General features: G+C 41.3%; 1 protein-coding gene and 1 long non-coding RNA gene across 7 annotated transcripts in view; one reads left to right on the top strand and one right to left on the bottom strand.

Annotated features, from left to right (window-relative positions):
• The first annotated feature begins 655 nt into the window (after window positions 1–655).
• The window catches only part of FBXW10B (F-box and WD repeat domain containing 10B), a 41,244-nt gene continuing 28,164 nt past the window's right edge, over window positions 656–13,735 (top strand). The window contains exons 1-6 of the mRNA XM_061616479.1: window positions 656–1,205; window positions 4,504–4,698; window positions 5,377–5,504; window positions 6,748–6,870; window positions 7,289–7,398; window positions 9,581–9,784. Of these exons, the coding sequence (XP_061472463.1) occupies window positions 656–1,205; window positions 4,504–4,698; window positions 5,377–5,504; window positions 6,748–6,870; window positions 7,289–7,398; window positions 9,581–9,784 (1,310 nt within the window). The remainder of the gene's footprint in view (window positions 1,206–4,503; window positions 4,699–5,376; window positions 5,505–6,747; window positions 6,871–7,288; window positions 7,399–9,580; window positions 9,785–13,735) is intronic.
• Window positions 4,878–13,735, bottom strand: part of LOC133380031 (uncharacterized) — a 40,525-nt gene continuing 31,667 nt past the window's right edge. For 3 of the 6 annotated variants that reach the window (XR_009761339.1, XR_009761338.1, XR_009761341.1), the window contains exons 5-6: window positions 13,466–13,616; window positions 4,878–7,310 (exon numbers count right to left, since the gene is read on the bottom strand). This is a non-coding gene — a long non-coding RNA (uncharacterized LOC133380031). Of the gene's footprint in view, window positions 7,311–8,312; window positions 8,401–13,465; window positions 13,617–13,735 lie in introns of those variants that run through there. The other 3 variants (XR_009761337.1, XR_009761336.1, XR_009761340.1) reach the window with 3 other exon arrangements.

Below are 13,735 nucleotides of genomic sequence, written 5' to 3'. Positions count from 1 at the left end.
GGCCAGTTGAATATAATCAGACTTACTTTTGAGTAAAAGTACACAGTATTTCTCGGTACTTGTTAAACTAAGGGCACCTTTGTATTGACCACATTTCTGGTAAATCCACACAAGCATAAATACTTGGGAGGCAAAAACATGATTCTTTCAAATATGCCTCCACCAAAGTTCCACAAATATCCTCTTGAGATTTTCAGAGAGAGATCAGCAGCTACTTACTCTCCAAAACTTTGTATCCAGAAATTTAGAATTTCAAAAGGTCTGGGTTTATTAGAAAATATACATTCCCCCAGCTCCCAACAAGTAGCAACCCTATTCTGTGGGGAGAAATGTGAACCACAGCCATGTTTCATCTTTTGATATCTGTCTATAGCATATCTTGATACAGAGACATATCCTTCCATTAGAATCTATATGGTATGTTGACTACAGACATTTTTACTCCAGCAAGTTCTAGGAGAATTACGGTACTAACTGTGTCTCCTAGGAGTTCTGAAAAAGAAGGAGTTCTACAAACAGAAAGCTGTTACTGCTAGACAGAGATTTAGGGTCGTAGAGAGAGGTGATTAGGTAACTGTTTGCTTGCCTTTGGCTGGTGGCCCTTGTGTCTGTCAGTGATTTGTGTATATGTGTATGTGAAACACGGCCTGATACTATGAAGACCTGTCCAGTAGTAGTAGAAGTAGTGCCGGAGATCCTGGAATATAAACTAGAGTACACGCCAGACTTACGATGTGAGAAGCAAACAGACTTGGTGCCTGTTTGCCACAGTTGTAAATCCTGCATCTTGTCCTGGAAGGCATTCTCCACCCGTGAGTGGTTTGTCCGTGCCAGCCGTGCCTCTCAGGGACAATTCTTGGTAGGGATCATAAAACGCTTCAAAAGTCAGGACCTCTTGAAGTATGCCTGGAATCTCCTACAGGCTACTGACACTAAGGATTTCACCTACAGCCGTTCATGTGTCAGCTCCAGCTTGATGGCCTCTTCCACCTTGGACCGGGCACTGGATCCACAGAAACTGGAGCAGTCCATGGCAGACCTATGGAAGTGGTTCTTAAATGCCAGTTTCTGGAGCAAAGCAAACTACATCTTGCTTTTGCTACAGATGTGTGACACACAGTTGTTGCTGATGGCTGCCAGCATGATACGTATCTTCTTAAGCCAAGATGAGATGGTCACCTCCAAAATGGTGGAAAAGGACAAAGGTAACACTGTGATGCTCTCGGGGGCTGCAGGAGCTATCTCTGACTCTCAACCAGGCATCAGAATAAGAAGGAGTGGGAGAAGTGGGCCAGTGTCTTTTACTATTGCATTTGTCCTAATATAGTTCTTTGTTGGGCAGACAGTTTCCTAGTTGCTTATGGTCAACCAACAACGTTGAAGAAACTGTCCCAATTTATATTGCCCAAGGATCTAGTGACATTCGTAAATTCACTTGCATAAATTAGGGTGTTTGATCTAGTAGAGGTAACTTCAGAACTTGGGTAGGGAACCTCCAGGTGCTCCTTGTGGAACGCCTCTCCCGCTATGAACCTACCTGTTCACTTCATTCAGTATCCAAGGCCCTCCTCCGGGTACCAACTCATCAGGATGCCCAGAGGATTGTTATTAGATCTAGGGCCTTTTCTGTGGTGGCCCCCGAACTGTGGAACAGCCTACCTGAGGAGATATGCCTGGCACCTTCAGTACTTTCTTTTAGGCGCCAGGTTAAGACCTGGCTATACTCCCAGGCATTTTAATGTTCAATGTGTTTCATGTAATGTTTTTCGTCTAACTTGTTGCTGATTTTATTTTAATTTTATTGTAATATTGTATTTTAATCTTGTTTTGTTCACCGCCCAGAGAGCTACTCGCTATGGGCGGTTTAAAAATGAAATAAAATAAATAAATAAATAAAACTCCCATCATCCCTGACCACTGGCCATGCTGCCTGGGGCTGATGGGACCTGGAATGCAACATCTGGAGGGCCACAGGATCCCCATCCCTGACTTCAGGGAGGAGCATTTTAATTACCATTGAAACAGATAACCCTTTGGTTGCAACTCTCAGCTCCAACAAGGAAAAAGATAATCCTGTTGGTGCAAGATGTTGCCCATAATGATGGTGTGGTTTACTACACAAGGAGTTGGTGTATATGCATTAGATGCAGTGGGATTTCACTTTCCCATTGGTCATAGACCCTTCAGTGTGAACTGAAGCCTATGCATGTAAATGAATTCATGTATAGGCACCACTCATGCAAACCACCCTCCACAAAAAAGAGGGGATAAATTACATAAATGTAATACTTAGGAATTTGACATGTTTTTGTTTCACACCTACTTCATATACAAGGTTGTATGTGCAGTGGAAGAGGATGTGTGAGCTCACAACCTACTCCCATGCCCTGCTGCATGTAGAATTATGAGTTTAGGGCCATGTGTGAGCTGGACCTAAAAGTAGAGTATTACATAGGAAACAAAATGTACAAATGTAAGATGAGGGATGATTTAGGGGTTATGGAGGACTGTAAACTGAAGATGAGTAAATTATGAGTAAATCATCTTCACAGTAAATTATGTGGTGCTAAAGCATTAAATTAATTATGCCATTTTAAGTTGTGTTCATAGCAACATCATTTCCAAGACTTGGGATTCAATAGTACCATTCCATCCAACTTTGTATTCAAGCATTACAATGCAAGAAGGGTGTTGGCAAAATTGGAAAGAATCCAGCTTTGCGGAGGATGAAGGCCACAGAAAAAGAACCATATGAGGACAGGCTAACCTAAAAGTTTTCAGATATTTTAGAGGATGTTTGAAAGAGGAAGAATAAGAACATAGTCTATTAATTGAAGACAAAGCCAAACATGACTAACTTTTTTTTTGTCAGGATTTAATTGTCAGGATCACAGCAAATGGGGAGGAGAAGTTTCTGTCCCTGCTGCCATTCTGATGGAAAGCTCATCTGAAGCTATTTAAATTGGGAGGACATTCCTCCCTCCCCAACTGCTGAGATCCCAATAATTATTAGACATGCCTCTCCAGTGGGTGCTGTTTGCATTTAATGAAACATGCATGTTATATGCAAAGGCACATTTAACATCATGTCTGCTTTGGCCCTGAGAACTGGACAAGAAGCAAAGGATTTATTTGGGAAACAAGAGAGATTCAGGAATGGAATAAGGAGCCAAGGGAAGCTGTAGAACCTCTTTCCTCTGGATTTTTTTTAAAAGAGCGATTTGTGTTACAGATGTTTAAAACATAGAATGTACTGCCTTAAGCAATATGAAGGGCAATCCTGGTTCACCAAAAGCATGAAGGTTTCCCACATTACTACCTTTCCAGTGCTGTGGAGGGAGGACACCACGCACACATTACGTCTTTGGAGGATGGTCCTTTGTTGGCCTGTATGTATCACAAAAATATTAGCCTCCATGTTCCTGGGAATAAATCTTATTTAGGGCATTCCACACATTTGATCCCAGCAATCTGCTGAAAGCCAGACAGTATCACTGGGGAATTCAAAAGCTCATTGAACTAGACCAGCAATACCCCATTCTCACATGAATTAATTCCAACATGTCTGACACTCCAGTACTATGACCATGATGAAGCATATGGAGAGTCATGAGGTAAGTGGGTTCTCCCATCCTGCCACATAGAATTACTTTCTTTGAGGTGTTTTTTTGTTTTCATGTGTGATTTAAATCATTCCAGCCCTGCTGGATAAGGATCAGGCAGAAGATGTAGTGATACCTCCAAAGGAGCATGAGAAGTCTGGCACAGTAAGTCATTTCACATCTCACTCCTCTGGTTTTTCTTCCATTGTGCAGAACTATCTTGCTTCCGAGAAGAGCAGCACATTAGGTATTATTTAATTCAATCTATTTGTCTGTCTGTTCATCCATATCTCCAACCATCTATGTGTACTATATTTGTCATTTTAATATGCAAAAACCATTTCAAAATTTTGTGACAAAATTATACCTATTTTTATATGCAAAAGGGGAGGGACCAGACATTATTGCCAGGGCTATTGATGGTCTTAACTACCTAAGTGGAGGGTAGAAAATGGCACCCCAATACAATTATTTTAAAAAGGTTGAAATCGTTACCTTGGAAACATATTTTATTTCAGCAAGACACCTGATACCTGAAGCTCTTTTCTTTAATTTTCTGTATCTCTTGTATAAGTTCAGGCCTCCATTTTTCTTTAGGAAACACGTCTGAAAAATAATAGTAGCTACTAGCCAGTTGGCATAATAAAAAACTAGTGTTTCCTAGTCCCTCCAAGATATAGGACAGTATGATACACTGGCTACATGACATCTCCCTCAAAGCCCTGGTCCATGTATAACAAATATATGTAGAGGCACAATTGCTCAGAGACATAGGCTGCTTGTTCAGGGTGCACCCTTTTCACTGTGGGGATATAGAAGGTAACTTTAAGTTCTTATCCTGCCAGTCCTTTTTATTACCATCCTGGAATACAGTTTGTTGGTTTTCTTATCCATCCCACAGGTCATCTACGTTCGCAAAGGGTTTGGTCCAAAGAGTCAGATCAGCTATCTGGAGATTCATCTGAGGGCGTGGATAGTGCCAGTGGCACTTCCACTGCACTAAATGTCACAAAATCTTCCCAAAAGCCCCCCAACATCAACAAATTCAAAGACTTCATTCGCTGCCTGCCCATCCACCTATCCAAGTACATATTGAGTAAGGATCGCTCACTTTTCCTACCATGCTGGATTTATGCACAAACTAAGTAAACTACAGTTTAGGGCCTCAGATTATGAGGAGCCTCTAAATATAATTTCTAAAAATAATTTTCAAGTTTTAGATAATTGGTTAAAAAATAAAGGAAACAGATTCTAAAACAGACATTGTTGTTATGATATGACAAAAATATACTGAAAGGCTACACAATTATTTGTTATATTGTGTTTGTTTTTAATCTGATTTATATCCCACCCTTGTTCCCAGTAGGAGCTCAGGGCGGTTTATAAATCTGTGCAGAAATAACTATAATTTATATCAACATTTCATTAAGTGTCTTCCATAAATTGTCAAACAGCAGTGATAGCAGGTGAGGTCTGGCTCAGGTCAAGCGCAGATTGCACCAGGCTTTTATTGCAAGATACATATTTTAGTTAGATGGTTAGTTTTTAGTTGCATCCTCGCCTATCTACTGGTATATATGCAAATATGAAACTTTATTATTTCTATTTTCATTGACCTTTCTGTTTTTGTTTTATTTTTGGTGACTATATGGTGTCTCTTAAACTTTACCTAGTTTAGGTCCTCAGCATGTCTTAATCTGGCCCTGCAACAGCTCTCGAATGATACCCTTTTAGGAAGCATCAGATCAACAAACTTCCTTTTGTGATCCTCTAGGAATGCTGGACCTGAAATCCCTGAATAGATGTGCCAAAGTGAGTCCACACTGGAACTTCCTTGTCAAGCAAATTCGGAAGGATATTATATCGAATCGTTCCCTCAGGAGTGAGATTGCATACCTGCAGGTACTACAGAATTCTCCTTAACCCATTGTCATTGTGGAGCAGGTGGGGGAACTTTTCCCCCATACTTGTCACTTAGGATAGTGACCCTTATCATTTCATAGGCCCAGGGGACTTCTTTTCCATATTGAGCTCTTATCCTTCACCTCCAATTCAGAGGGCTGCTTGGAACACTATGTTTGGCAGACACAGGTGCATTTTCAGAGGACCCATCTCCATCTACTAAGCCCGCATCTGGGGACACAACAGTTTTCCATTTGGCAAGGTGTTGGTTGGTATCACATTCACATGAATGACTTAATTCACATTCATAACATTGCACATTCACCTCATATTCTCTGGTGTTTCCTAATCTCCTGTATATAATGTATGTGCTTAGTTTTCATTGTCTTCACCCTTGCTCATATATTGGATTAATTTAAAGAGAGGGAGGGAGGGAGACAGACAGAGAGACACAGACAGAAATTATTTATCTGTTACTCTCCTAAAATAAGAAAAACTTTTCATAATAACTGCACACCTGTACACTGTTTCAGTACTAAAACAGCATGTCTGTACAACAAAGAAAGAGGAAAAACTAGCAAATTAATTGGGCATGGGAGATCACACAGATGTGCTTGGCTCTGCTATGCATTGATAAAGACAAGTGGAGTTCTTTGCTTAACATGAGACATCTCTCAATATACCACTTTGTCATGCTATGAATGTAAGTAGCGTAAGTAGACCTTTTTCAATATAGGGATGGCTTGAGGTCACACCACCATGTTTGTACTTTACGCACGTCATACAACGTGACAAAGACATGCATGACATTTGTGCCAGTTTATGAGCAATGTACAAGGCACATATCTTATTTCAGTGTTGCCTTTTTCATGACATTTTGGACCTGCATATAATTTCCAGAGGTGTGCCTATCTCTTTCAAATGTGGTATAAGATGTTTTGTTGGGGCACACTATTCAACAAGAAACCCTTTGCACTTCAACTACTTGTTTTCAGTTTTGTTTTGGATCTGTGGTTCCAAATGGTGTGGTCATAGTCCAAGGCTTCCTGTACCATCAGATAAGTGTGTTTAATATGTGGAGTGCAGCAGTCAGTAAGGCTGGACCTGCTGTCCCATGAAGAGGCCAAAAAGTACCTTGCACCAACTGCAGCAATTTTTGTTTTAACTTTTCAGTGCCAACCTATTTATTTAAAGGATTTTGTCTTGCATAATTACCTAACAATGTCTCTTGCTTCTGTTGCAGGGGTCATGCCCTAAACGAGCAATTTCCAACTATGCAAAAATAGTCAAGGTTACCATTCCCCGGATAAACACTGAAGGCAACATCATCTCATTAATAATCAAGAATAAGCAACTAATAAGAAAGGTGCATTGTGGGTCTTCTGCACTCCTGGATTTCCTTGGACTGGATCTGAGTAGGTGGTGGGAAATTCTTGGGCTCTGCTCAGTTATCTGCCACTGGTTGCCTCGTCTCTGTGGATACCTCACAAAGAGAAAACATGCCTGGAGCATGGAAGAGTGAAAGTTTGTCAACCTGAAACTATGCTCCCCCCCCAACAAAGGAATAATAGCCCAAGTTTGCACAGATTGTTGTGTGAGTCTGTGTACCTGGCTTGTCATATCACACTGTCCATACAAGGTAGAGGAGGCTCTTGGTAGGCTTCTAGGTGGTGGTGGTGGTAGTAGTAGATGAAGTCCACTTCTGCTTCTGTTGAGGCCACCTACTTCCTTGTGTGTGATTCTCTCTCATCAGCTGTCACCATTGTTCTTCATTTTGCTTTAAGGAGTCTGAACACCTGCACAAAGCTTATCATGGCCAAGAGACAAACACTGTCAAGTTAGAAGAAAGGAACGTCTTCTGCGGTGGCTATAATGTCCGAATTCTAATCGACAGGTATGCATACATGGCAGAAAACATGTTTTCCCTCATTCCACTCCCTTCTCCCCTCCAAAATCCTGCCAGATGTGCCTCAAAATTGTTGTTCCACAATACATGGGGATTTTTTCATCCCATGAGTCTCCAGTGATATTTTAAAAATAGTGAAACATGGAGCTCTGTCCCCAGGAGAAACATGCTAAGGGGAATCTCTCTCTCTCTCTCTGCGTGTGTGTGTGTACACTCTCTCTCTCTCTCTCTCTCTCTCTCTCTCTCTCTTTCCTTTCCCAAGGAAGAAAACATTTTAAACTAGCAAATTTGCATTATTCTGTGCTGCCTTTGGCTTGACTTCAAGGGAGGACTTGCTGTCACTGGACATGTATTCTTCATTTGAAATTCTGTGGAGCTCAGTGGTATCTTTGCTCTCAGATAGGTATCTTTTTAACCCCCCCAGACCTGTTTGGAGCAAAGATAGAAGTATATAGAGGCACATTTCTGACAATATGTCATTTTAGTTCATTGCCCATCCCAGCTGATCCTTAAAATGCAAATAATACTTTCCTCTTCTCCCAGGCGTTCTAGCATGTGTTTTTTAAAAAAAATTAATTGTGTTTTAAATTGTTTTTAAAAGATGTGTTTTTAAATTTGTATATTTGTTTTTAATGTTTTTAGTTATTGTAGAACACCCAGAGAGCTTTGGCTAAGGGGCGGTGTATAAATACAATCAATCAATCAATCAATCAATCAATCAAAGAAACAAACAAACAAACAAACAAACAATAAGAATAGCCCAGATATCATGGGAGAACAAAGATGTACTGTATGTAGAAGATGTACACAACCTGTCTCTACTGTAATGCATTCACAAAGCATATTGCATAGTGACAAGAAGTTGTAAGGATTTTATTGGCTGTGCACCACTGCAGGCACAGACCATGTTTTGTTTTTATTTTAAAATAATATTCATAAAATTAAAAGATTGTCAAGGATCTTTGGAGTTTCTCCATCACAGTGAAAAGTCTGAAAGTGTAAAAGCAAACAAAATAATTGCATAGGCACACACAGCAAAAACAATTAAGAGCTATAACGCAAGGACTGTGTGATTTATATCAATGAGATTTAAGGGGAAACCTATTAACATAACCATCATCCAAGTCTATGCTCCAACGGCAAATGCAGTTGTAGTCCAAAACATCTGGAAGGCACCAGGCTGGGGAGGCCTGATTTAGACATGGGAAGATAGTAAAAATTGCTGCAATGATCAAGGTTTTGTTAGCATTGCTGCTGCTTCAGCAGCAGCAGCTGCCCCTGTAAACTAGTCCCAGGGCTATAGTCTGAGAGCACACAATGCTATACACATCTAGATCTGGTCACTGCTCGGATGGGAGACCTCCTGGAAACACTATGAGCCTGTCCATATGACTGTATAATCTGCAATATTGCTTTGTGTCCTCATTAATTCACCATCGTCCATATAACATTGCAAGCTAGTACGGATTTTCGCATTCAAAAATCTGCATAAGAAATAACACCGAAAAACCAATATACTTTCCCGTCTCCTTCCCACCCAATAGCACATCCACAAACCTCCGCATGTGTTGGTATTTTAAAAAAGATACACATTTCTGCGCTGTTCTGAAAAAGTGTGCGAAAAGCAAATTACCATTATGGACCAATCACTGAAAAGGGGTGGACTTAAGAGGAGTAGCCAGTGCTAAAGCAATTTAGACACACACAAAAATCCCACACAAATGGATGCTTGATAATTGGGTTTTCACAATAATCCGACCACAAACAGGACATGTATGGATTTTGAGGCCACCAACCGAATATGGAAAACGCAGATTTTGCAGTTAGGTATGCATGGGCCCAAAGTTAACTGTCATGAATTCCACCATGGAAGAAAGGCAAAATATAAATGAAATAAATATCTCAAACTAAATCAGGTTCTTAGAGAGCCAGTGTAGTGTGGTTAGAGTGTTGGGGGTTCGAATCCCCACATAGTCATGAAGCTCACTGGGTGACCTTGGGCCAGTCACTACCTCTCAGCCTCAGAGGAAGGCAATGGTTAACCACCTCTGGATACCGCTTACCATGAAAACCCTATTTATAGGGTTGCCATAAGTCAGGATCGACTTGAAGGCAGTCCATTTCCATTTTCAAATCAGGTTCTTACTTTCCCCTCTTGCTTCCTCTTCAGTTTGGATCCAAACAGAGTGATTCACTACAGCGGTGGGAAGTTGTTGGCCATTGGTTCTGTGGACCGAAAAGTCCATTTGATGGATATGAATGACCTGAAGCGCGTCCCTCCTATCCTTTTTGGACATGCTGGGAGCATCCGGGCCATATATCTCAATGAACAGAAAGGGTTGCTTCTGAGCGGCAGCTACGATCTCAGCATCAGGTGAGCTGTGCTGGTCCTAAATCTTTACATTGCATTTGGATATACTAATATTATTTAATTAATTAATTCATATCCCTCCTTTCCTCCTGGGTACAAGAAGCCCAGGGTGGCAAACAAAAACACTAAAAACATCTTAAAAAGAAAACATATTTAAAAACATGTTTAAACAACTTTAATAAATAAACAAACATAGTAGGCATAATCTGGAAGAAGTTAAGGTTACTTAAATCCCATTTAATTCCATGTCACTTGAGTGATTCATTGTTGGTAGGGCCTAAATATATTGACTTTATATTTTGTCCCTTGAGCCTAAAATTAGTTAAGGTGGGCTAGTTGGCATGTACTTCTGTGACAAGGATAAGCAACATTTTTTTGGTGAGGGCCACATTCTCTCGGGGGTAATCAGCTGGGAGGAGCATGCCAGCACTGGGCACAGCCAGAGCCAATGATAGGCAAAGCCAAAGACGAAACTGTTCTGGATTAACTAATCCAGAATAAAGACCACCTGCTCCAGCTTTTACCATGGGTACCTTCATTATAATTCTCAACTCTATGCAGGTCTACTCAGAATTAAGCCCCGCTAGTTTTTATTTATTCACGCCTGGCGCTAGCACACAGCCAGGTTGGGCACTGGCCCAAGGGCCCAGGATCCCACACAGGGCCCCAGGGCCCCCTCTCAGGATAAACCCAGGCCAACAGCAGAGGAGAGAATCAGTGGGCAGCGGCACAGGCAAGCCCCAGCTAGCTCCACAGCAACTGTTCTGCTCAAAAGAAGCAGCAAGCCAGTTGCTAAGGAGCTGCCTTGGCCTGTCCTGAATTTCAGGAATGGGAGGAGGTGTGGAGCTTACTGGCCTATGGCAGCAGAAGCAAGGCAATGCTGAGGGGAGGAAGGGGCTGAAAAAGAGCCTAACTATGTCTATTCTAATTGCTCAGAAGTAAGCCCTGTCGAATTCAGAAGGGCTTCCTCCCAGTTAAATGTAGTTAGAATTACAGCCTAAAAGTGGGATTTGGAGCTTGGAAAGAAGGTAGGAAGGCTTTCCTGGTTTGCTTAGGCTGCCATCCAATAATGTGTACTCAGAAGTAAGCTCCATTGGGTTCAATGGGATTTACTCCCAGGTAAGTGCATTGGAGTGCAGCCTTAATTACATAATAATTATTGCCTCCCCACCCCCTCATTACCTTTGTCCCACTGATCTGATTGTGTGTATGTGTGTGAGTGTGAGAAGAGCTTCCGTCTCCTTTTACAGGCAAGTTTCCATTGTTCAGGTCTGTACTGGGGCTTTTGTATATGAATTCCCTCTCTTCCTCTCCTCTCCTCTCCATCACCCCAGTTGTACCTAGGGAGCTCCTATTATTATTTATATAATGCCTTTTCTATTGTTGTTGTTATGTGCCTTCAAGTCGATTATGATTATGGCGACCCTTTGAATCAGTGACCTCCAAGAGCATCTGTCATGAAACACTCTGTTCAGATCTTGTAAGATCAGGTCTGTGGCTTCCTTTATGGAATCAATCCATCTATTGTTTGGCCTTCCTCTTTTCTACTCCCTTCTTTTTTTCCCAGCATTACTGTCTTTTCCAGTGAATCATGCCTTCTCATGATGTGTCCAAAGTATGATAACCTCAGTTTCATTATTTTAGCTTCTGGTGACAGTTCTGGTTTAATTTGTTCTAACACCTAATTATTTGTCTTTTTTGCAGTCCATGGTATGCACAAAGCTCTCCTCCAACACCACATTTCAAATGAGTTGATTTTTCTCTTATCCGCTTTTTTCACTGTCCAACTTTCACATCCATACATAGAGATCGGGAATACCATGGTCTGAATGATCCTGACTTTGGTGTTCAGTGATACATGCTTGCATTTGAGTACCTTTTCTAGTTCTCTCATAGCTGCCCTCCCCAGTCCTAGCCTTCTTCTGATTTCTTGACTATTGACTCAATTTTGGTTAATGACAGTGCCGAGGTATTGATATAATCCTTGACATTTTGGATACTCTGTTCATAGGGTTTTTGTGGTAAGAGGTATTCAGAGGTGGTTTACCATTGTCTTCCTCTGAGTTTTGATGCATCTTAGTCTGGTGTCTCAGCTTTGACCATTCCACCATGGGTGCCCCTGCTAGGAGTCTAGCCTCTTGGTCTAGACTCCTGACAGCATTGCTCTCAGCTTCTTCAACACTCTCAAACCCCCTCACCATGTTAAGGTGTGCACATCCTAAAGGGGGAGCCTTTTCTATAAGGAGCCCAAAGTTGGTTCTTCCCCTCCCCATTTTATCCTCTCAACACCCCTGTGAGATAGATGAGACGGAGAGAGAGTTACTGGCCCAAGGCCACCCAGTGAGCTTCATGGCTGAGCAGGGATTTGAAACCAGTTTGGCAGGAGGTCCTAGTTATCATGTGTCTCTTTAACTTGGAAACTTGTACACTTTCAATGTCTGGTGGTAACACGTTCACAGACTAATAGGTTGTCCTTAGAAAGGCCCTTTTTTTCAGTCCTTCATTCAAAGTGCTATATTATTAATACTAATAGCATTAAATCTTCACCAGTGCTGTGTGTTTATTCTGCACTATACATCAAAGGTGATTCCTTTTACTAGATATTTTTGTGAGGGTTGCTGATGGACTGAGAGGCATGCTGTAGTATTGTGTTGCGTCTGTGTTTATATAGGTCTGAAAGTTTCTTTGCTTGTAAGCCCTGTAATGTGGAAGTATCATTTAGTGTCAGTTTTATACACTATACACACTTCTTAACATATAAGTGAATTGTAGCTGAATTATTTTGAATGCCTTTTTTGAGAAATGGAATTTTAACTTTTAAAAAATAGTATTTGTTTAAAAGGACAGCCTTTCATCTACTGTTCTGTCCTTGGCTTGCCCTAGTGCTCTGATATAACAGTGTCATATGGCAATAACAGGTTCTGAGGTTAATTCTACAATGCCTCCTAACAGCACAGTTGAGTAAGTTGTGAGTGCAGGGAAAAGGCCATTGCAGCATCTGCCTTGCATGCAGGAATTCCCTCAGATTCAGTCCGCAATGGCATTTCCAGGTAGGAGAGATGCCATCAGGGACTGAACCTGAGAGACTTTCTGGGAGAGACTCCTGCTTGAAACTCTGGAGAGCAGCTGCCAGTAAGTGTAGCCAGGACTGGGCTAGATGGACCAGTGATTTGACTCAGTATAAAGCAGCTTCCTGTGTGAGTAGAAAATCATGATGGAGAATTGAAATGCTTATTTGAAGTGCTTTTTTCAAAACACACATTTTTTGTCTGTGAAAACACTGAAGTAGAGAAGCCAACAGAAACAGTGAAAAATGAGAATTATTTCTCAGTACATTTTGTGGAGGATCCCAGGCTCTGATACTATTCATATAATCTGCCTGTCATTAATATGGTAAGCCAGAATAAATTCTTAGGTACAAACAGGTAAATTTACCCCAACAAATTAAAATAAATCAAAATTTTGTGTTTTTATTTTACAAGAGGGGGTTGCTGTATCAGCCAATATTTGTTTTATTTTAAAGGAGTAGGGCCACAAGGAGGAAGAATGTCATTTGAGTAGAAAAGGGAGGGGACAAGGGCCCACTGATACCCCATGCCTGAGGGCCCCCAGAAACCTGGAGCCAACCTAGGATTTATTTGTTCCCCCCCCATGTGTATAGCAACTTCATTTAAAAAAACACACCAAAGTGATGAATCCACCTCAGACAGGACCAGTCCTAAGGAGAAACAGTCTGCTTAAGGTGGCAGATTCCAGAAGGAACATCGTTTGCTACCTCTTTCACGTCTGCGTATCAGTTGAAATGTGTGTGTGGGGGGAGCCTAGCTCCAGTCCACTGCAAGAGAAGAAAAGAGAAGGGTAATTTTGATTTTTGCTGGTACAAAAATATCAAAGGCTGGAACTGAGAACTGAGCTCCAGGATGGCAAATCAGGTACTGTAATCTTTTTAAACAT

The sequence above is a fragment of the Rhineura floridana genome, chromosome 3, assembly GCF_030035675.1.
Source record: "Rhineura floridana isolate rRhiFlo1 chromosome 3, rRhiFlo1.hap2, whole genome shotgun sequence".
In the NCBI taxonomy this organism is placed as follows: domain Eukaryota; kingdom Metazoa; phylum Chordata; class Lepidosauria; order Squamata; family Rhineuridae; genus Rhineura; species Rhineura floridana.
Note: the sequence above shows the minus strand (reverse complement) of the source record. Positions and strands in the feature narration are given on the sequence as shown.